Source organism: Nerophis lumbriciformis, linkage group LG16 (genome assembly GCF_033978685.3).
Source record: "Nerophis lumbriciformis linkage group LG16, RoL_Nlum_v2.1, whole genome shotgun sequence".
Lineage (NCBI taxonomy): Eukaryota > Metazoa > Chordata > Actinopteri > Syngnathiformes > Syngnathidae > Nerophis > Nerophis lumbriciformis.
The window spans coordinates 28,555,395-28,580,576 of record NC_084563.2 but is presented as its reverse complement, the minus strand read 5'-3'; the positions used below and the strand labels follow the sequence as shown (position 1 = coordinate 28,580,576).

Here is a 25,182-nt window from a genome sequence, read left to right as displayed (position 1 = left end):
TATAAAACAAAATTGTTTTTAGCATGTTTTAAATAAAAACATATCAACATACTTGAACTTTCCAGTACGTGGTGGACAAAGTTTGGACTAAAGTAAGACCAGTGTGGATTATTTGATTTGACAAAGGATATTAGAGCATGAAGATGTGGTATCGGCAGTATCGCACATGACTAAATGAGATCCAGTAGAAAAGAGAGCAGTGTCATTATCATCTTGACATGTGCTCCTTCCTTCAGGTCCTAAGAGGAGTGCTAGACCATGGCGTGACCCCACCCACCTGTCTCATGGATCCTGTTCAGGCCCACCCTGTAGGGGTCGCCCTCCTGGAAGCTGTGCGAGTGGCGCAGGGGGTGCAGGGGGGGAACGGGGGGAAGGATGTGGCTGAGACGCACCGCCTTCCTCAGGAGTCTCAGTCGGACCATAGGGCCGGTCCTCCTCAGCACCTCCATGGCCCGCTGCTCGCTGCAGCCCTGCAGGCTCACCCCGTCCACCTGGGAGGGGTCAACACACAGGTGAGGAACACACAGGTGACGCATGCGGCTCTTAAGCGCCACCCTAGTGGCTCCCTGAAACTTTTACAAAAAATGTGTGAAAATGGAAAAATCCTACGGTTTGTATTAAACATGCTTTACTGATGAGAGGATTTGGCGAGCGTCATTTTGTCCTACTAATTTCGGCGGTCTTTGAACTCACTGCAGTTGTGCGGACTGTGAGGCAACAGTTTGTTTACATATACAACTTTCTCCGACGCTGCCACAGAAAGACGTGTTTCATGCCACTCTTTTGTCTCATTTTGTCCACCAAACTTTTTATACTGTGCGTGAATACACAAAGGTGTGCTTTGTTAATGTTATTGACTTGTGTGGAGTGCTAATCAGATATATTTGGTCAGCGCATGACTTCAAGCTAATCCATGCTAACATGCTATTTAGGCTAGCTGTATGTACACATTGCATCATTATGCCTCGTTTGTAGCTATATTTGTTCAGATTTAAAATCCATTATACAAGTGTAAAAAGAAGTTAACCACACTAATATTAAATAAAACGTTACTATCTTAGAGTGCACACATTTGTTCATTCTTCTTGGTTAAATCGAGTAAATTCTAAATTGAAACATTTTCCTTTTTTCGATGTCTCACTCGATAGCATTAGCTAGTAGCAGCTGGATAGCGAGACATACAACACTTAGGGCCTGATCTACTAAGATCCAAATGCCATGCGCTTATTAGCATGTGCAAACTATAAAATAGCACGTACTATGAGTGGGCGTGATGCGTGTGATCTACTAAGACTGCATGTACAATTAAAAAGTGCTGCAGACCGCCTTATTTTAAAAGAGGATTTAGCGTGTAGTATACAGAGCATCACCATGGAGACACTCATTTACTGCACATTCATGTAATCATCTGCATCTTGTTATGTTCTCCAACACGCAGCAGACATAGACCACTTTTTATGGGCATTTTAGAAGCGGTCCTGCGGTGCATCGACATTGAAAAGCACTTTTTTTTGGCGCTCGTGAGAGAGGCTGCAACACTGACTGCGAATGTGAAGGAGAATATGCAGGAAAATGCACATTGCAAAGAGTTGTTGTTCACATAGGAGACATGTTAGTGATATATCTTCTATATGGAAACGCTAACGTCATTAAGAAAAAAACACCCGCTCTTTAAGTCATCCAGCAGCTATAAAATGATCAAATAATATTGCTGAATAGATATATTTGTGACAGTCCAAGTCCAGTGTGTTTGCACCTACTTTTTACACTATATTGTTACGCTGCGGTCGCTGGGCGCGTTCCAGACGTGCAGGTAGGACTAAGCTTTTAATTATTAACGCAAGACAAAAAAGTACAAAAACTCAGACGCTGACGAGCGGTGGAGCGACAAATCAAAAAGTCACCAAAGGTGAGCAACGAGTAATAGTAGCATGTCAAAAATGATACTTGAGCTAGGTGAAAAACGAGGAGAAACGTAAATGTTGCCTATAGCAAACATTGACCCAGCAACTAGTGCTGGGGGACAGGAAACTATAAAGGGGAGTGATTAACCAAAACACCTGGTGGGAACACTAATTACTAAACAAAGACAGGTTAGGAGAATCAGTGCCCGTGGAAAGCGACAGTAAACATGGTGTACCCAGGAAACAGACTAAAACAGGAAAACTACTACACATAAATCATGCCATTACCCAGGTAACGCATCATGACGTGTAAATAATGAAGATGCAAAGTAGTGCTCGCAGTTGAGTTTCAATCTTGATAAATCACACTGCGTGTGCAGAATAATTATATTTGCATCTTATACCTCCCACTATTGTGGACGTTCTGATGATCATTTTTTTACACACGCTAAATCAGGCCTGGGCAATTATTTTGACTCGGGGGGGCCAAATTTAGAGAAAAAATGTGTCTGGGGGCCGGTATATCTATTCCGAGGAGCACTAATACAAAACCTCACAATATTGTCTGATTGAACGCTAAAAACCTTATAACAGACCACCTTGGAAAACGGAATGGAATTTAATAGTTTTTTACTGAATGAGACACCCAGAATGTACATGAAAATAAAGAATGTTAACTATGAAGGATAAAACACTGAATATTGACAACATATGAACGTCACACCCCCTCTCCATCCACATATTTTACAATCAAGCGAAACACAACAAAAATGCAACAAACAGCAAAATATTAACGTGAAGGGTAAAAAAAACAAAAAAACACCTACAATCTGATATATGTGATATATCACTAAACTTTACAACTTTGTTGTAAAAAATCTTTTTCGCGTCTGTCCCTGACACCCACATTTCAGGCTTTGGAAACACTCTGTGGAAACACTCCCCACCCACACTGCTTGGTGCCTCGTCTGAGCTGCTGTGACTTACATTACCATAGTAACTAATTACATTACCATAGTAACTAATTAGATGACCATAGTAACTAATTACATGACCATAGTAACTAATTACATGACCATAGTAACTAGTATATCATGCAAAAGTGCAGATTCCAAGCATGTAAAGACTTTACCTCTTAAATATCTAAATAAATGATTTGGGAATGTCCGGTGGGCCAGATTGAAAAGCTTAACGGGCCGCATGTGGCCCCCGGGCCTTAATTTGCCCAGGTCTGCGCTAACTGGAGCCACTCCTTATTCTGCTCACTGAAGAGACGCAATCCTCACAGTTTAGTTTTGCCCGTGCTGTCAAGTTTGCACGTGTTTTTGTACGCGCAAACTTTTAGTGGATCAGGTCCCTAGTTCATCCAAGCATGGGTCCAAAGACAGTGAGTGTGCTGGGTAGAAGAAGAGGATGGAGTCCTTGAAACTCAGAAACACAGTTTCAGAATGAAGAGTGCTTGAAACTCCGCATGTCAACATCTCCGTTCAGTGCCACACCCACAAAATGCCCAAGCAACCATTTCCACATCAACACCGTATGAAACAAATAGTCAACAACAGAAGGAGATAACATCTGCAGGAACCTACCACATAGTGAAGGACATACACTATTTGATTTCCTATTATGCAGCTCATTTTTATTTGACACTTATTGAAATATTTTGTGTGACATCATGCACTAAAGTGCACTTTATTTGTTTTAAACTATTGTAGTGGCGTTCTGTACAAAAAGTGCACTTTAATTTAGTGTTGTTTTGATATGTCATCTTAGTGACATCATGCCCAAAAGTGCACTAATAGCTTGTTTTAAAATGTCTCTGACAATCTTGCACTTTCTGTTTGGAAATGACATGAATGTTTGTGCCACTGCTTAATAACTGTTTAATAAATACACTTTTACTTGTGGTTTCCCTCTCTGCATGAAAGTTTAAAACTATCATATATTAATGCAGTATGAAGAAGAATGTTTTAATGTAGACACATAGAATCATCATACTGCTGTGATTATATGCATCAAGTGTTCATTCAAGGCTAAGGCAAAATATCCACATATATATGGTGTATGGTGACATGGACTAAACATATCCACATATATATGGTGTATGGTGACATGGACTAAACATATCCACATATATATGGTGTATGGTGACATGGACTAAACATATCCACATATATATGGTGTATGGTGACATGGACTAAACATATCCACATATATATGGTGTATGGTGACATGGACTAAACATATCCACATATATATGGTGTATGGTGACATGGACTAAACATATCCACATGTATATGGTGTATGGTGACATGGACTAAACATATCCACATGTATATGGTGTATGGTGACATGGACTAAACATATCCACATATGTATGGTGTATGGTGACATGGCCTAAACATATCCACATATATATGGTGTATGGTGACATGGACTAAACATATGCACATATATATGGTGTATGGTGACATGGACTAAACATATCCACATATATATGGTGTATGGTGACATGGACTAAACATATCCACATATATATGGTGTATGGTGACATGGACTAAACATATCCACATATATATGGTGTATGGTGACATGGATTAAACATATCCACATGTATATGGTGTATGGTGACATGGACTAAACATATCCACATATATATGGTGTATGGTGACATGGCCTAAACATATCCACATATATATGGTGTAAGGTGACATGGACTAAACATATCCACATATATATGGTGTATGGTGACATGGACTAAACATATCCACATATATATGGTGTATGGTGACATGGACTAAACATATCCACATATATATGGTGTATGGTGACATGGACTAAACATACCCACATATATATGATGTATGGTGACATGGACTAAACATATCCACATATATATGGTGTATGGTGACATGGACTAAACATATCCACATATATATGGTGAATCGTGACAAGGACTAAACATATCGAGATATTCATAAAAGGTCATATCGCCCAGCCCTATGTGGAAGTTACATCCATGGCTGGGACAGAAGGACAAAAGTCAGCAGATGTTCATGATTAGTACTTCTTTTTGAGAGCCTGGATCATTCATTTAATTTGAGATAAAATTATTTTGAGTGAGGAGCTTCATTATTAACTCCTATGCTTTGTCCACTTGTGATGGATTGAGATGAATTCAAGTGAGCAGAAAGAATAACATTCTCCAACTAAGTCAAACGCATCCACAACTTGCCATCACTTGAGCCTCCCGGGATTGGTTGGGGACCAGTTGCTTTCAAGATCATGTTTCCACGTGCTAAAAGAATACTCAATATCCCCAGTGGATGGCCTCCAGTTCCACATCCATCACAACTCTGCAGGAACTCTTCAATGTTTCATCCTGTATCAATATTTCACATTGCCTCTTTGCATTTATCATGTGTCTCGCACACAAGTGGCACTCACTCCACGTGGCTTCAGCACTCATGTTTCTGGCCCTGCGTTCCAACTAGGGTTGTACGGTACTAGTATAGTATGGTGGTACTAAGGAATCAAACACGGTGCTATACTCTGTTTGAAAAGTACCGGTTCCCCGTTTTTTCCTTTTCTTTTTTTTTTTACGGGCATGACATTGCTTGTTGTACGAGCAGAGGAGCATGTTCACACACACAGAGTACTTACAAGCAGACATAGTGTGTAGACAGAAAAAGGAGAATGGACGCATTTTGGTGTAAAAAGTAAAGATAAAGGTGAAGTTATAACACTGAAACACCCTCAGGAAGAGCTGCTTTAAGATATGGCTAGCTAGCTAGCGGCTAACATCCATCTGCAGTGTTTTAGCTACTTCTAAATCACTAATCCTGGTCTCCATGGCGACAAATAAAGTATGTTTCTTACAAGTAGCATTATCACTGGATGACGAGGAATAGCTAAACATGCTTCACTACACACCGTAGGAGGATACAATAGATCACCCCTAACAGCAAGCTAGCACTCCTCAATGTAAACAAACGCCATGGGTGGATCTACACCTGACATCTACTGTAATGATACCAAGTACAGGAGCGTATCTAGTCGATACTACTATGATTACATCGATATTTTTTAAAATCACCATTTTTTTTCCCTATTATTAAAATGTATATTATGTTTATAAAGTCGGTAAATATGTCCCTGGACACATGAGGACTTTGAATATGACCAATGTATGATCCTGTAACTACTTGGTATCAGATCCATACCTAAATGTGTGGTATCATCCAAAACTAATATAAAGTTCAAAGAAGAGAAGAATAAGTGATTATTACATTTTAACAGAATTGTACATAGAACATGTTAAAACAGAAAACAGCGCGACACCTACCCTTTACATCAGTATTTTTTAACCATATTATTATTGGTTTATAGGTATTATATTATATTGTATGATCCTGTAACTACTTGGTATCGGATCGATACCTAAATGTGTGGTATCATCCAAAACTAATGTCAAGTATCAAAGAAGAGAAGAATAAGTGATTATTACATTTTAACAGAAGTGTAGATAGAACATGTTAAAACAGAAAATAAGCAGATATTAACAGTAAATGAACAAGTAGATGAATAATCCATTTTTACAGTTTGTCCCTCATAATGTGTACAAAATAATAGGTGTATAAACGACACAATATGTTACTGCATACGTCAGCAGACTAATTAGGAGTCTTTGTTTGTTTACTTACTACTAAAAGACAAGTTGTCTAGTATGTTCAACATTTTATTTAAGGACTAAATGACAATAATAAACATATGTTTCATGTACTCTAACATTTTTTGTTACAATAAAGACAATAATGACATTTTTTGTGCTCCCCTTTATTTAGAAAAGTATAAAAAGTATCTAAATACATTTTGGTACCGGTACCAACATATTGGTATGGGGACCACCCTAGTTTCTACACTGGTTTGTAAAGGGAGTTGGAGAAAAGCCTAGAAGACAGTCCTTGTGGAAGAACAGAGGTGTCCAAACATTACGTGATGAACCACCAGCAGATGTCTTCAAGGCTGCAGATGACCCGCACTGCTAGAACCAGGAGAACCTGGTCGTAGGACCTTGGCCAACCCCACTTCAAACTAAACAAATGGACTTGGGCTTGAATGTGACTTAAATGTGGAACCAAGTGCCAGGAGAACTATTTGTTTGAGACATGTATTATAAGTAACATTACTCTTACTTAAGTAAATATTTGAGTACTGTGGCCACAATTCCCATTTTTCTTTTGCCCCAACGTGGGTTTATTTCTGTTTAGATGATTTCTCAAGGGGGAAATGAGTCAACTTTACAGATGTGTAAATACTTGATGACTTACAGAGAGTATGATGTCGCCAACGTGGATCTGTCCATCCTGGTCCACAGTACTGCCCTTCACGATGCTCTTCACCGTCACCCCAGCACTGTACACTGAAGACCAGGACACAAACACACTCACATTGTGCAGTAGCCATGAATATTACCTGAGTTCAGGTCATTTTGTCTATGAATTGTACCTGAGTTCAGGTCATTTTGTCCAGTAGCTATGAATATTACCTAAGTTGAGGTCATTTTGTCTATGAATATTACCTGAGTTCAGGTCATTTTGTCCAGTAGCTACGAATATTACCTGAATTCAGGTCATTTTGTCTATGAATATTACCTGAGTTCAGGTCATTTTGTGCAGTAGCTATGCATATTACCTGAGTTTAGGTCATTTTGTCCAGTAGCTACGAATATTACCTGAGTTTAGGTCATTTTGTCCAGTAGCTATGAATATTACCTGAGTTCAGGTCATTTTGTCCAGTAGCTACGAATATTACCTGAGTTCAGGTCATTTTGTCCAGTAGCTATGCATATTACCTGAGTTTAGGTCATTTTGTCCAGTAGCTATGAATATTACCTGAGTTTAGGTCATTTTGTCTTTGAATATTACCTGAGTTCAGGTCATTTTGTCCAGTAGCTACGAATATTACCTGAGTTCAGGTCATTTTGTCCAGTAGCTACGAATATTACCTGAGTTCAGGTCATTTTGTCCAGTAGCTATGAATATTACCTGAGTTTAGGTCATTTTGTCTATGAATATTACCTGAGTTCAGGTCATTTTGTCCGGTAGCTATGAATATTACCTGAGTTCAGGTCATTTTGTCTATGAATATTACCTGAGTTCAGGTCATTTTGTCCAGTAGCTATGAATTTTACCTGAGTTTAGGTCATTTTGTCCAGTAGCTATGAATATTACCTGAGTTCAGGTCATTTTGTCCAGTAGCTATGAATATTACCCGAGTTTAGGTCATTTTGTCTATGAATATTACCTAAGTTCAGGTCATTTTGTCCAGTAGTTATGAATATTACCTGAGTTCAGGTCATTTTGTCTATGAATATTACCTGAGTTCAGGTCATTTTGTCCAGTAGCTATGAATTTTACCTAAGTTTAGGTCATTTTGTCCAGTAGCTATGAATATTACCTGAGTTTAGGTCATTTTGTCCAGTAGCTATGAATATTACCTGAGTTCAGGTCATTTTGTCCAGTAGCTATGAATATTACCTGAGTTTAGGTCATTTTGTCTATGAATATTACCTGAGTTCAGGTCATTTTGTCCAGTAGCTATGAGTATTACCTAAGTTTAGGTCATTTTGTCCAGTAGCTATGAATATTACCTGAGTTTAGGTCATTTTGTCCAGTAGCTATGAATATTACCTGAGTTCAGGTCATTTTGTCCAGTAGCTATGAATATTACCTGAGTTTAGGTCATTTTGTCTATGAATATTACCTGAGTTCAGGTCATTTTGTCCAGTAACTATGAGTATTACCTAAGTTTAGGTCATTTTGTCCAGTAGCTATGAATATTACCTGAGTTTAGGTCATTTTGTCTATGAATATTACCTGAGTTGAGGTGGCCGATGTAGCTGGAGATGGTTAAGCCCAGCCCCCTGCTGTTTTTACTGAACTGCACGCTGAACTCGTAGTCATGGTTGAAGTCACTGAGCTGCAGGGGACATAGAATGGTGTTTAAGCACAATTATCATGGAGTGATTGAAGAATATCATGGCTAACACACGTTGCCATCCAGGGACTCCTGGCTGAGGACAGGAGAGGTCAGGTTGTCCCTGGCGATGAGGAGCTTCACCTTGCTGCCGGCGTTTCGCAGCACCTGAGCCAAGACCATAAATAAATAAATGACAAATACAATGTAAAAATGTCTTGACAAAAAGGTAGATCTCACCTGCGCTACCTGCTCGCTGTTCATGCCAGCCAGGTCTGTGTCTCCGATACATAAGATCTGATCCCCGCTGCGCAGACGTTTATCCTGGGTGACGACATTTAATCACAACACCTTTTCCTTCAATGGCTTCATTAACGGTGACAAGCAAGCTGCTTTAAGGCAGGAAAAACATCTGCATTCAAGCAGGAGCAGCAGAAGGTGAGCTTCATTACAAACAAACATCCTTAACTCCTTCAACTTGACAATTGACTTGTTTGGTAAGAGTGGAGCACACCCAAATGTTCCATAAACCAGCAGGTTATGGAGTGGATGCTGCAATGTTCACCTATGCAACTTGGAGGCGGGAAATGACTGAGTGTACAGGAAGGTCAAAGTTCTGTGCCCTTGAACAATTTATAGAAAAAGAAAAAGCAAAAGCAAGGCAGCAACACCCGTGTCCTTCTTATAATTTTAATACAAACTACCAAACAAAGACCGGTTTTGAAAACGTCTTAGTCAGAATGCAATTCTCAACAGGAAGTGACGCACTAATAGTCACAGCTGCGGTCCAGCAATTGAAACAACAATAAATCACGAAAAACTTCAAAAATGAAAGTGCACAAATAAGACAAAATGAAAAATTGTACAAAATAAATCAAAGGCTCAGAACAGTATCATAGGAAAATAAATAAAGCAATAAAAACAACAATTTATAAACATCAATAACTAGAATATGTGATTCGATCTTTAAAACGCACGAGCCACCGATATGCACAAGCCGAACTGAAATGCTAATGTTACCATGCTAACGGTTAACATCTTATAAGTAGACGCAGAATTGGCTGCTGTGATGCGAGAAATTGGGCCACCATCTTGAAGTGGTGATGAGGAGCTGGTGAGCAGCCTAAACTGACAGTTGAAAGGTAGAAAACAAAGATGCTAAACTGACAGTTGACAGGTAGAAAACAAAGATGGTGTTCAGCGTTTTCCTGCTCAAATGAGCGGACTGTTGAAAATAGGAATTGGGGGATTACTTTTCACAAGTAAGATTTAACATTAACGTACTATTGGTTGTATTTTGTGAAAAGAATATTACCACAGAGTTGAGAAGGAGCAAATATCTTCAATAGTACTGAAATCCTAGCCGCTAGCAAACAAGACAATGACCATAACAAAATTGCTTGTCAATTAAATTAATTACATTTAAAATTGTCATACTTGAATAACAAAGTTGAAATAAATGATGAAGATAAAGATTGTAAGACAGAATTTGGTTTTAATCTGAATCTAGTGAAACAGATTGGGGATTTTAGCTGATATAAAGACTTTATAAAGACATATGTTTATTTTTAAGTATTTGGCAGATGTTTTTATCCAAAGCGACATACATGATAAATACATATATAACAATCACTGTAAACATGATCATTTAAGGGAAGAATGTAATATAAAATATCAATACAAAGTGTCAAGACAGAATAAACTCTGCTGCTGAAGCAAAAGAGATACAGTCTATAGATATATAGATATCTAATGTATTTATACATTGTTTGTGTAGGATATACGCATGTATATATAACCTAATCATTTTGCTTCTTCAATTTAAAAATAGCTGACCGTTTTTTGGTGTATACTGTATACATCATGACATACTGTATACAACATGACATACTGTATGCATCATGACATACTGTATACATCATGACATACTGTATGCATCATGACATACTGTATACAACATGACATACTGTATGCATCATGACATACTGTATACAACATGACATATTGTATACAACATGATATGCTGTATACATCATGACATACTGCTTACAACATGACACACGGTATACAACATGACATACTGTATGCATCATGACATACTGTATACAACATGACATACTGTATGCATCATGACATACTGTATACAACATGACATATTGTATACAACATGACATACTGTATACAACATGACATACTGTATGCATCATGACATATTGTATACAACATGACATACTGTATACATCATGACATACTGCTTACAACATGACACACTGTATACAACATGACATACTGTATGCATCATGACATACTGTATACATCATGACATACTGCTTACAACATGACACACTGTATACATCATGACATACTGTATACAACATGACATACTGTATACAACATGACATACTGTATACATCATGACATACTGCTTACAACATGACACACTGTATACAACATGACACTGTATGCATCATGACATACTGTATACAACATGACATACTGTATACAACATGACATATTGTAAACAACATGACATACTGTATACAACATGACATACTGTATACATCATGACATACTGCTTACAACATGACATACTGTATGCATCATGACATACTGTATACAACATGACATACTGCTTACAACATGACACACTGTATACAACATGACATACTGTATACATCATGACATATTGTATACAACATGACATACTGTATACATCATGACATACTGTTTACAACATGACACACTGTATACAACATGACAGTAGAACCAATGTGCTTCAGTCTTAAAACGATGGAAGCCATTCCACATTTGGTCTCAGGAAGTTGTACCTGCCCAGCTGCTCCTCCAGGCAGGATAGTCTTGACCATGACTCCTGTGCTCCGCCCTCCTATGATCCCAAATCCAAGTCCTTTCCCATCATTGGTCAGCTCGATGATCTCCAAGTGGCGCCTCTGAAGGAGCAGAGAGAGCAAGGTGCTGTACACGTTAAACTACTTTGTGTTCAAGATGGTTTTGGGTTTACCTCATGAGCAATTGCAGACAGGTTCCTCCCCATGGACATGGTTCGGGAGATCCGAGGGGGTGTGCAGTACTAACACAAACAGACATCAAGTACGCTGAACAGTGCTTTGAAGTCATGTTTTCTTACAATTGGGATACTTTGAAAGGCGATGAATTGCACCATGGGACTAGATTGCTTCCTACTACATATTCAAAGTACCTGTGACTCCGTGTGAGTGCAGTTGTCTGAGTAGAGGTCTGAGAAGGACAGATCCTGCGAGTCCAGGGAGGAGACGCTCCCGTCCCTGCGCAGAGACCTGCTGGGTCCTCGGTTCTCCATGGCCCAGGTGTAGGAGTCGCTGTGACTGAGCTTGGTATCCAGTCCCACGGCCGGGCCCTTGCCACAGTTCATGGACACGGACTTGGAGAGGCCCTTGGCCTGCCAGGTGTGAGGGAACCATGGCGGGTTGACACAGAGAAAGTGAGGATTGGGGAAGGGAAGAGCAGAGATAAAGGAGAGAGCGGTTGATGGATGCCATGGTGGGGTGCAGAGACCGAGAGGGGAATGGATGAGGGTGATCAGGAGATAGTGGAGGTGGAGACATTTATTGTGGAGGGGTGATAAGAGACAGAGAGAAATGGGATGATTGGCACGTAATTGAGGGCTATAAATAGCATGCGAGGAGACATTTCTGACATGAGAGATTCAAGGTTTTCACCAGATGTAAATGAGAAGAAGAAGACTGCCATGCTATAACACTCTGCTGTGTTTGCTTTCCTTCTTACACAAGGGTCACAGAGACTGTCTGGTAAAAAGAAACAATATTCTGTTTTGCCATTCGCATTAAGGTGTCTCTTGCTAAAACCAGTTGGGTGGATAAAATAAATAAAATACTAATCAGATATTGTCATGTATGGCTTAAAGCAGAGTGGAAGACATCCGAGAAAATCACTTTCTTTCTGTGCCGTCTTCTTAGGTGACAGAGTTTGTCCAGTTCTTATAAAATGGTAAATGGGTTATACTTAAAAAGCGCTTTTCTACCTTCTTTGAAATTATTTCCACATTCACACATACATTCACACACTGATGGCTGCCATTCAAAACACGAGCCATCAGGAGCAAGGGTGAAGTGTCTTGCCCAAGGACACAACGGACGTGACTAGGATTGTGGAAGCTGGGGATCGAACCTGGAACCCTCAACTCAATATCGACAGGGGACTATTGTTTATAGGCTGGCTTATACACCCAATTACCCTTTATCACCTAAAGTGCTGCTGGTCCTCCCAACCTCCAGCAATCATTTAGAAATATGGATTAGAACGTTACAAGATTATTCATCCTGTTGCCTCACTAAATTAAAAGTACCCTATAATCACTTCAATGTACTCGCAAATGTGCTCTGAAAATAGACCACAAAAAACTGTGCGACAAGGGATTTCAACTCTTTTATCACATTTTTGTCAGGCTTTTTACTGACAGTTTGGTTATGTTTGGATTTTTCTCTGTGTTTGTGTTTATTTCCTGTCAGCGCTCTTATTTTGGTTCTCTTTCCTGCATGTCTCTCTGAGCGCTCGTTTCCCTCACCTGTCTCTGATTGGCAGCCTGGCACACCTGGTTGAAGTTGCCAATCAAGCTACTGTTTATGCCTGCCTCACTCTCCAGTCAGGGCTCGATGATTGTATCCTGTATCCGATTTCCTGTCTCCTGTTATCCTGTTTCCTGGTTCCTGTTGGCTGTTTCCTGTTGCCTGTTTCCTGGTTCCTGTTTTCCCTGCATGTGCACTTACTAGTTGGACTATTTTTTTATTTTTACATTAAAGTCATGTTTTCCTGCGCTGCGCCTGCCATCTCTGCATCTTGGGGTTCAAGACTCACAGCATTCCCTGACAGAATCATCGAGCCAAATACGTACCCAGCGAAGATTTCAATGGCAGAGAAGCTTGACAAGATTTTGGCACTGATGGGCAAATCAAAGAAATGTGTTGCCTTGTTTCTAGCTCCCTTCCACCCATCTTTGTCATCTGTTGGCCTCTTTGGAGATGTCTGGGATCCATCCCTTGGGGGTGGGGGGGAGCCTGCTGCTCTGGCTCGGGACACGCCTCCAGTCCAGACATCGTCTTCAGCGGCTCGTCCCATGGCGTTTGTGGCGGACCGTCGCACGGCGTCGCCATCATCTCCAACTTACCCACCGCACAAGCGGCCATCAGGCGCCCGCACGCGGTCCTCTCGTCGGCCACGGATGTGGCCGTTCCATGGGCGACCGCCTCGCCAATTGCATCTGACTCGTCCCCGGTGGATTCGGGGAAACTTGGACTGGCAGCCCACCGCCATTTCTCCCTCCTCCATTTTCCCTCACCTGTCCCTTGGTTTTGAACTTTTTGTTAAAACTTAAAATGTCTGTTAGCCGTTATAGGAAAGTGGGCTACTGTCAGGCTTGTCACTGACAGTTTGGTTATGTTTGGGTTTTCCTCTGTGTTTGTGTTTATTTCCTGTCAGCGCTCTTATTTTGGTTCTATTTCCTGCATGTCTCTCTGAGCGTTCATTTCCCTCACCTGTCCCTGATTGGCAGCCTGGCACACCTGGTTGCAGTTGCCTATCAGGCTGCTATTTATGCCTGCCTCGCCCTCCAGTCAGGGCTCAATGATTGTTTCCTGTTGCCTGATTCCTGTCTCCTGTTTTTCTGTTTCCTGTTTCCTGGTTCCTGTTGCCTGATTCCTGTTTCCTGTTATTCAGTTTCCTGGTTCCTGTTGGCTGTTGCCTGTTTCCTGTTATCCTGTCTCCTGAAATTCTGTTTCCTTGTTCCTGTTGCCTGGTTTCTGTCTCCTGTTATTCTGTTTCCTGTTGGCTGTTGCCTGGTTACTGTTGCCTGGTTGCTGTCTCCTGTTATCCTGTCTCCTGTTGGCTGTTTCCTGTTTCCCCTGGATATGCATTTGCCAGTTGAACTATATGTTTTTTTTACATTAAAGTCATGTTTTCCTGCGCTACACCTGCCATCTCTGCATCTTGGGGTTCAAGACCAACAGCAGTCCCTGACAATTTTACTCCTAAAATAAATCCATCCAAATTTGATCAAACTAGAAATTTTCACCGAACTGTATAGCATGTTTGAAATTCATTTAAACCATCATTCTATAAATCTGTTAAACAGCTGTGGACGACCGCAGAACGGAAATTAGGATTGGTTTCTGGAGAGACGTGAGACTATTTTTCAGTCCAGGTCTCCTTGAGGTCTGAGCCTGTCCCAGCTGACTCCAAGCATCAGGAGGTCATGCTAAAGACACAAATGCATGTAGTCGTACCCAAAACCTTCTTGCTCTGAGGTGCCGGGACGGACCATGTCTCTACGCTGTAGTAAAAAGGATATTATTCCTTTATACAGTATCATTATTAGCCTATTGACACAAATATAGAGTAACTTCCAAAGACACAAATATTGTGTTGATTTTGTCTTCAAAAGGTTATCACTGGTAGGGTGAAGTAAAATAAATTGTATTTCTTTAGTCAATATTATTTTAAAGTTAGCATCATAACTCCTCTTCCGCTGCACTTTTTCCAGCGGGTGTCATGACTGCGACTCTTCATGTCGTAACGTGAGTGACAGGAAGAAAAACTCCAACTCTCGGAGTCGTCATTAGGCCACTTCTTGGTTGGCAAGTAGAAATCACTTCTCCACCACTGGAGAAATATAACCTTAGAGGAAAATGTCATTTAAAACATGTGTATGTACGTACAACACTTAAAACCTTTGGCATATCCGCATGTGGAAATAAAATAATAGAATGGAGTACTAATATGATTCAGTTTAAGAGACTGTTCAAACTACAAGTGATCACAAAGTACACAGAAGAACAATTATGATGAACATCTTGTCCTTTTTTTGAGATAAAGATTGTTAATGTATTTAATATCTGTTTACTTACTCTGGTATATTATTGATTTATTCCCTGTTCTGTTACAAACAGAGAATAAGGAAATGGGATAAAATTGCTATGGTATGAAAAGGGGTAGGATTCAATAAGCTCAGCTTCTTCCTACTCCTTTTCGGACATGCTGTATTGAAACAACTGATGCATTTAGGGTTGTACGGTATACCGGTACTAGTATAGTACCGCGATACTAACAAATTATATTCGGTTCTAGAAAGTACCGGTTTTATTTTATTTAAAGGACTAAATTGCAATAAGAAACACGTGTGTAATGTACTGTAAGATTTTTTGGTAAAATAAAGACAATAATGCCATTTTGTTGTGGCTTTATATAGAAAAGTATCGAAATACATTTTGGTACCGGTACCAAAATATTGGCATGGGGACCACCCTCGATGCATTACATTGTATCGTATGCATGTTGGAAATAAACTGAAACTGAACTGAACTGAACCAGTATTTTCCAATTTTAGTCGTGAACAAATATTTTATTATATGCAATATTTTGGCCAGTCAAAACTGGGATTTGGGCCAGGAAGTCCAAAAAGAAAGACTGTGAAGTCATCCTTGAGCAAGACACCCGTCTTTAGGTGTGAGGAGATGAAGAGGTCATCTTCCCTAAGGTAGTAATGCCTGTGTTAGTCTTATGCTCTTAGCCTATTAGCAAGTAATCACACTTACTGCGCCAAACCTCATCAACTGCCAAACAACACAAGTTCAAGACCCGGACTGAGTGCTGATCTCTGGGTGTATACAATGTGGTCCCTACTTGGGAGAACAAAGACCACATCCCACACAGCCACCATGGTTCTAGTCTTGCACACATGTCTCTTCTTCCTTCTCGCTCCCTCTCCATGTCTGCAGGCTTTAGTGTTAAGCCAAGGTAAGCTGATTAGTCATCCCGTTTGCTTCGTGCATTCAGTATTTTGGAAGTGATTCCAGCTCCTTCTTCAGCGCGCACACACACACACACACACACACACACACACACACACACACACACACACACACACACACACACACAGAGTAGACTTGACGTACCTTGGCTGCAGGCTGGCGTTGGGCCTTCTGCAGGCTGAGAATGTGAAGGAAGAGGCGGCTCCTCAGGACGCTCTTCAGCAGGCTGAGTTTGTCCTCAGCTTCTCCTCGCTCCTTCAGTTTGGCTTGAAGTCGCTCCACAGCCTCCAAGGCACGCTGAGTATCTGCAGAGGAGTTCATGTTCATGTGTTCATCATGCAGCCTCACTCCTGGACGGCTTTGTTGTCATCCTAGATCTGGTAGTGTGTCCTCAGAGAAGGATTGTCTGACCAAATCTATCAATTATTTTAGTAACAGAGTCATCTATCGATTAGTTTGTTTGATCAATCGTCACAGTGCATCAATACTAGTGTTGTCCTGATACCAATATTTTGTTACTTTTCGGTACTTTTGTAAATAAAGGGGACCACAAAAAATGTAATTATTGTCTTTATTTGAACAAAAAAATGTTAGAGTACATGAAACATATGTTTATTATTGTCATTTAGTCCTTAAATAAAATGTTGAACATACTAGACAACTTGTCTTTTAGTAGTAAGTAAACAAACAAAGACTCCTAATTAGTCTGCTGACGTATGCAGTAACATATTGTGTCATTTATACACCTATTATTTTGTACACATTATGAGGGACAAAATGTAAAAAAAGGATTATTCATCTACTTGTTCATTTACTGTTAATATCTCCTTATTTTCTCTTTCAACATGTTCTATCTACACTTCTGTTAAAATGTAATAATCACTTATTTTTCTCTTCTTTGATACCTGACATTAGTTTTGGATGATACCACACATTTAGGTATCGATCCGATACCAAGTAGTTGCAGGATCATATATATATATATATATATATATATATATATATATATATATATATATATATATTATAATATATATATTATAATATATATATATATATATATATATTATAATATATATACATATATATATATATATATTATAATATATATTATAATATATATATATATATATATATATATACATACTTAAACCAATGGTTTGGAGAAGATCCTTCTTGTGCACTCTGTCAAACCCCTGCAACACTCAATCACATCCTCACCGGCTGTAAAATCAGTTTGTCTCAAGGCCGCTACACCTGGAGGCACAACCAGGTCTTGAGACAACTGGCGATCACTCTGGAGGAAAGGAGAAATAACAACAAGGCCCTCCCTCCCCCAATCCCTAGTCACCCAATCACCACTCAGTTTGTAAGAGCAGGACAACTCCCACCAAAACCATCTGCAAGAGTGGAGGCAACCCTTCTGGACTCTGCCCGGGACTGGAAAATGCAGGTTGACTTGGACCACAAACTCATCTTTCCGCCTGAAATCATTACAACCAGCTTCAGGCCGGACCTGGTCTTGTGGTCAACCTCCCAGAAGATTGTGCTCATTGTTGAACTAACTGTACCATGGGAACCAGCAGTTGGTGAGGCATATGAGCGCAAACAACTGAGGTATGCGGACATAGCAGCCGAGGCAGAGCAGCGCGGCTGGCGTGCCCGAGTGCTTCCAGTTGAAGTCGGGTGCAGAGGCTTTGTTGCTACGTCCACAACCAAGCTCCTCAAAGGAATGGGATTAAGAGGTCAGGCCTTCCGGCGGGCTGTCAAATCGCTGTCGGATGCGGCTGAACGAGGTAGCAGATGGATATGGTTCAAGAGAAAGGACCCAAACTGGGCTGCTAAATGACATCTAGGGGTAAAGGCAGAGGGGGGCACACCTGGGACGCCAGATGTCGCCGTTGAGCCCTCCGGAGGTGTCGTGGGCCTATCAACGAAACACCAATGAAGGAGGGTGCCCACCTGAAGACCCCAGTGAAGCTTTTGCCCCTAACTCCCCACCCCCCACTCAACACTAACTGCTGATTAATCTGAGGGATTGTACTATCTAGTCCTACGAGCTCAACTGATAAACTGGAGAAATCCAGTGACTGCTGTGAAAGGGCAGCTGACAACTAGGGAAAGACCTTGTGACAGCTTGGAAAGACAGCTGACAGGAGGGAAAGACCCCGACGGGGCTGTCATGGACTAGCTATCCATGATGGCAGGCTCTGTCGCTTAATAAGTAGACAAAGGCCACCCCTCATTGCTACGACACGCCCAAAGAGAAAAATACCCCCAGAGTCTGCGAGAGCGGGGGCGGAAGAAGACTCATCGGCTGAACACCCGGCAAATGACCCTGGATTGAACACGACAACGAAACAGATAATCAGCACAGAACAAGCAACATCAGCTGAAGGACAAAAGCGCCAAGTATGCAGCTGTGGCTGGTCCAAAATAACATCCATCAGAGGCCTTAAAATACATCAAGGGCGGATGAAGTGCTTGAAGAAAACAAAGCCAGGACCTCGCATTGATCTCTATCTTTTGAGAGAAAGGTCAAGTCAGGCGAGTGAAGCTCAGCGGCAGGATTTAACCCACAGTCCACCGAGCATCAATAACCCAGAGGCTGAAAGTAATTCAAGCACTACATCAGAGATTGTGGAACCAAGCCACTTGCAACCTGCTTTGGAGAAGAACATGCAAGGCCACAGACCTCATGTGAAGTGGCCAAAGTCCAGCAGCAAGAAAGAGTGGGGAATAATCGATGCAGACCTGATCAAGATCCTGGACGGAATCAAAGGAACGGTGGAGAAGAAACTGGAGAAGATGGGAGATCTGATCTACTCCTATGGAGCAGAAAGATTCGGAACACACCTGACAGGGAAAAAGGACATGCCATCAACAACCCCTCCAAAGTCCAGAAGGCAAAAGGAAATCGAACGACTGGTCAAAGAGAGAAGGGTTTTGAGAAAGGAATGGAAGAGAGCCTCACTGGAGGAAAGAGTGGGCATTGACCTCCTGCAAACAGACCTGAAGGGACACCTGGGAAGATTGCGGAGGGCTGAAAACCTCAGGACTCGACGCAAGAGGAAGGAAAGGGCGAGAACATCCTTCTACAAGGACCCTTTCAGATTTGTGAAAGGCCTCTTCACAAAGGAAAAGAGTGGATCACTTAAGGTGCCAAAGAGGGAACTGGAAGACCACTTGAAAACCACTCACACAGACAGTCAAAGATTCGAACAGAGAGAGATACCATCAGACATGCCACCAATACCTCAACCAGAACACCAGCTGGACGACAGTCCCCCAAGGTGGAGCGAGGTTGAGGAAGCAGTGAGGAAATCAAGGGCAGCTTCAGCTCCAGGACCAAATGGAGTACCATATCAGCTGTACAAAAATTCCCCAAATGTCTTACGCTTTCTGTGGAGGCAGATGAAGGTGATGTGGACGAAGCAAACCATCCCAAAAGTGTGGCGCAGAGCTGGGGGAGTGTTAATCCCAAAGGAAAAAGATGCCTCAAACATCGATCAATTCCGGCAAATCAACCTGGTAAACGTTGAAGGGAAGGTCTTCTTTAGCATCGTTGCTAAAAGGATGACAACGTACCTGAAGCAAAACAGCTTGATTGATACATCCGTGCAGAAAGCTGGAATACCTGGTTTCTCAGGCTGCTTGGAGCATACAAGCATGATATGGCACCAAATCCAATCTGCCAAGAGGGAAGGAAGAGACCTGCACGTCTTATTCCTAGACCTAGCCAATGCTTTTGGATCCGTCCCTCATTCTCTCATCTGGACAGCCTTCAACTTCTTCCACATCCCAAATACCATCACAAACCTGGTGAAAAACTACTTCCGTGATCTGCAATTCTGTGTCAAAACAACAGAATACACAACATCATGGCAATCTCTGGAAGTGGGAATAATGGCTGGATGTACCATCTCCCCTCTAGCCTTCACCATGGCAATGGAAGTGATCATTCGAGCTTCCAAATGGGTTGTGGGTGGAGAACGTCTGAAAGGGGGACAGCGTCTACCTCCCATCCGTGCCTACATGGACGACATGACCACCTTGACCTCAACCGTTGCATGCACTAAACATCTGCTGGGAAAGCTTCATGCCAACATTACATGGGCACGGATGAAGTTTAAACCCAGCAAGTCCAGGAGCATATCTATCGTCAAGGGGAAACTCATGGACCAGAGGTTCTACATCGAGGATACTCCCATTCCGTTGGTGTCAGAGCTGCCAGTCAAGAGTCTAGGGCGATTATACAACGCAAGTCTCAAAGACTCGGACCAGAGCAATCAGCTGAGGGAAGAAACCATCAAAGGCCTTGTCCGCATTGACAAGACCTTACTTCCTGGCAAGTTGAAACTGTGGTGCCTACAGTTTGGATTGCTCCCCCGTTTGATGTGGCCACTAACGGTCTATGAGATCCCCATGTCCAAAGTCGAGAAGCTGGAGAGAACAGTCAGTGCATACATCAAGAAGTGGCTTGGCCTTCCACGGTGCCTCAGTAACATCGGCCTATATGGTCATGGTGCCCTGGAACTGCCCATCTCTAGCCTCACGGAGGAGTTTAAATGCACCAAGGTGAGGCTGAGCATGACACTGACTGAGTCTCAAGATGAGGTGATCCGAGCGGTTGCTCCCAGACTGACAACCGGGAGGAAATGGATCCCATCTGAGGCCGTGCAACAAGCCAAATCTGCTCTCAGGCATGGAGACATAGTGGGACAAGTGCAGCACGGAAGAGGTGGGTTTGGACTTGGGGCTAGTCGACCCACATGGCACAAGGCGACATCAGCCCAGAGGAGAAAGCTGGTGGTTGATCAGGTTCGACAACAAGAGGAGGCAGACAGATGTGCAACAGCAGTGGCACAGTCCAAACAGGGACAGTGGACTAGCTGGGAAAACCTGGAGCATCGTAAGCTCACATGGAAGGATCTGTGGGAAATGGAAGGGAGCCAAATCAGCTTCATCATCAGAGCCACCTACGATGTTCTTCCCACACCCAAGAACTTAAACCAATGGTTTGGAGAAGATCCTTCTTGTGCACTCTGTCAAACCCCTGCAACACTCAATCACATCCTCACCGGCTGTAAAATCAGTTTGTCTCAAGGCCGCTACACCTGGAGGCACAACCAGGTCTTGAGACAACTGGCGATCACTCTGGAGGAAAGGAGAAATAACAACAAGGCCCTCCCTCCCCCAATCCCTAGTCACCCAATCACCACTCAGTTTGTAAGAGCAGGACAACTCCCACCAAAACCATCTGCAAGAGTGGAGGCAACCCTTCTGGACTCTGCCCGGGACTGGAAAATGCAGGTTGACTTGGACCACAAACTCATCTTTCCGCCTGAAATCATTACAACCAGCTTCAGGCCGGACCTGGTCTTGTGGTCAACCTCCCAGAAGATTGTGCTCATTGTTGAACTAACTGTACCATGGGAAGCAGCAGTTGGTGAGGCATATGAGCGCAAACAACTGAGGTATGCGGACATAGCAGCCGAGGCAGAGCAGCGCGGCTGGCGTGCCCGAGTGCTTCCAGTTGAAGTCGGGTGCAGAGGCTTTGTTGCTACGTCCACAACCAAGCTCCTCAAAGGAATGGGATTAAGAGGTCAGGCCTTCCGGCGGGCTGTCAAATCGCTGTCGGATGCGGCTGAACGAGGTAGCAGATGGATATGGTTCAAGAGAAAGGACCCAAACTGGGCTGCTAAATGACATCTAGGGGTAAAGGCAGAGGGGGGCACACCTGGGACGCCAGATGTCGCCGTTGAGCCCTCCGGAGGTGTCGTGGGCCTATCAACGAAACACCAATGAAGGAGGGTGCCCACCTGAAGACCCCAGTGAAGCTTTTGCCCCTAACTCCCCACCCCCCACTCAACACTAACTGCTGATTAATCTGAGGGATTGTACTATCTAGTCCTACGAGCTCAACTATATACACACATATACATATATATACACATATATATATATATATATATATATATATATATATATATATATATATATATATATATATATATATGTATGTATATATATATATATATATATATATATATATACACACACACACACACACACACATATATATATACACACATATACATACATACATACATACATACATACATACATACATACATACATACATATATATATATATATATTAGGGCTGAAACGACGCGTCGACGTAGTCGACGTCATCGGTTACGTAAATACGTCGAGGACGTTTTTGTTCGTCGACGCGTCGCATATTTACGTCACACTACCGTCATGGCGGAGCGCAAAGCAGACGATGCGAGCGGTGCGAGCGAGGGGGAAAAAGCACGCCAAAAGTCGTCAAAAGTGTGGGAGTATTTCAATAAACGGCCTAAGAAGAAACGCTACTTTTACTCCGCTACTTTTATCTACATTCAGCTCGCTACTCGCTACTAATTTTTATCGATCTGTTAATGCACGCTTTGTTTGTTTTGGTCTGTCAGACAGACCTTCAAAGTGCCTGCCTTACTGGTGACGTTTCACTTCGTTCCACCAATCAGATGCAGTCACTGGTGACGTTGGACCAATCAAACAGAGCCAGGGGTCACACTGGCTCCGAGCTAACTTCGGGTGTTACCATTTAGTGGTCAATTGTACGGAATATGTACTGTACTGTGCAATCTACTAATAAAAGTTCCAATCAATCAATCAAAAGTGTGAAGGAAAAAAGACCCTTTTTTTATTTCAACCGTAAAGACTGACTGCACAGTTCCTGTCTTCACAATAAAAGTCCCGCTCCATCGCGCCTGCGCTTTCAAAATAAGAGTCTCCGAAAGCCAGCGCAAACAAGCTAGCAAGCTACGGAGTTTGCCGCCAATGTATTTCTTGTAAAGGGTATAAAAACGAATATGGAAGGTGGACAAATAAGATGCCAAATAACAACCACTTTCATGTGGTATTAGACAGAAAGGAGGAACTTTTTTTCTCCTCCATTTGAAAACGTGGACGTTACCAGCACTGCTTCCTGATTACAATCAATGCAAGTCATCAGAATCAGGTAATACACCAACTTATATTCTTGTCAACATGAAAGAAAGGAATCTATATGTTAAACATGCATGTATAATTATTAAAACACCTTTAACATGTAAACAAAAACGGCAAAATAAATAAATATAAATTATATACTGTATATATCAATGTATATATATATATATATATATATATATATATATATATATATATATGTGTGTGTGTGTGTGTGTGTATATATATACACACATATATATATATACATATATATATATATATATATATATATATATATATATATATATATATATATATATACATATATATATATATATATATATATATATATATATATGATATGTGTGTGTATGTTACTCAGTACTTGAGTAGTTTTTTCACAACATACTTTTTACTTTTACTCAAGTAAATATTTGGGTGACTACTCCTTACTTTTACTTGAGTAATAAATCTCTAAAGTAACAGTACTCTTACTTGAGTACAATTTCTGGCTACTCTACCCACCTCTGCTAATAATGTTGTTGTATGCACACTGTGTCGAGCGGAAATGGCCTATCATAACAGCACAACGGCAGCGTTCTTGCCATCACCATCAACTAGTCAATTGTCCGCGTGAGTATACGTTGTCATCATTACACAAAAACATGAATGTGTCATTTGTATCTGCGTTGTAAATTCATAAACTAAAGCACCGTTTCGCTCTGAGAGGAGCGTTTGGCGTGCCTGTTCAGTGTTTACAAAGACGCGCTCCTCTTTAACGCTAACGTTAATTAGTTGTGCAAATACCTTTTACAACATTAACAATTACGTATACTATGTACAAACGAACAATTAACTTTCACTTTAATCATACTATCATTGTTGTGTTATTAAGCAAAATAAGCAAAGGTTTTACTTTTGTTGAAATGTTTACACTGTTGTTACAGAATATTTCGTTTTGCACTTTTTTGTATTGGATGTTTATCTTTATTTTTGCACATTTTAGCAAATAAGCAATACTTTTACTTTTGTTGAAATGTTTACACTGTTGTTACAGAATATTTCCGTTTTGCACTTTTTTGAATTGGATGTTTATCTTTATTTTTGCACATTTTAAAGCAAAATAAGCAATACTTTTACTTTTGAAATGCTTATACTATTGCAGAATATTAAGATTTGCACTGGATGTTTACTTTTATATTTGCACATTAAAAGCAAATAAGCTACTTTTAATTTTGTTAAATGTTTACATTGTTACAGAATATTTTGTCATGTTGTTGTCAATGTTGACTGAGTGGCCATACTTTTTTTTTTGTAAATAAAAGCCATGCCTTTTGAAAAAACTGGCCTACATTTATTTTTTCATCTTCATTTTAAATAAAAAAAATAATCGGTAAAAGGAAAAATAATCTATAGATTAATCGAAAAAAATAATCTATAGATTAACCGATTAATCGAAAAAAATAATCTATAGA

General features: G+C 41.0%; 1 protein-coding gene across 1 annotated transcript in view; it reads right to left on the bottom strand.

The window, feature by feature from the left end:
• LOC133617136 (multiple PDZ domain protein) overlaps window positions 1–25,182 on the bottom strand; it is a 154,325-nt gene that overhangs the window by 118,656 nt on the left and 10,487 nt on the right. The window contains exons 3-11 of the mRNA XM_072914912.1: window positions 16,850–17,010; window positions 12,103–12,321; window positions 11,905–11,973; window positions 11,711–11,833; window positions 9,123–9,206; window positions 8,958–9,050; window positions 8,783–8,885; window positions 7,235–7,326; window positions 278–491 (exon numbers count right to left, since the gene is read on the bottom strand). Of these exons, the coding sequence (XP_072771013.1) occupies window positions 278–491; window positions 7,235–7,326; window positions 8,783–8,885; window positions 8,958–9,050; window positions 9,123–9,206; window positions 11,711–11,833; window positions 11,905–11,973; window positions 12,103–12,321; window positions 16,850–17,010 (1,158 nt within the window). The remainder of the gene's footprint in view (window positions 1–277; window positions 492–7,234; window positions 7,327–8,782; window positions 8,886–8,957; window positions 9,051–9,122; window positions 9,207–11,710; window positions 11,834–11,904; window positions 11,974–12,102; window positions 12,322–16,849; window positions 17,011–25,182) is intronic.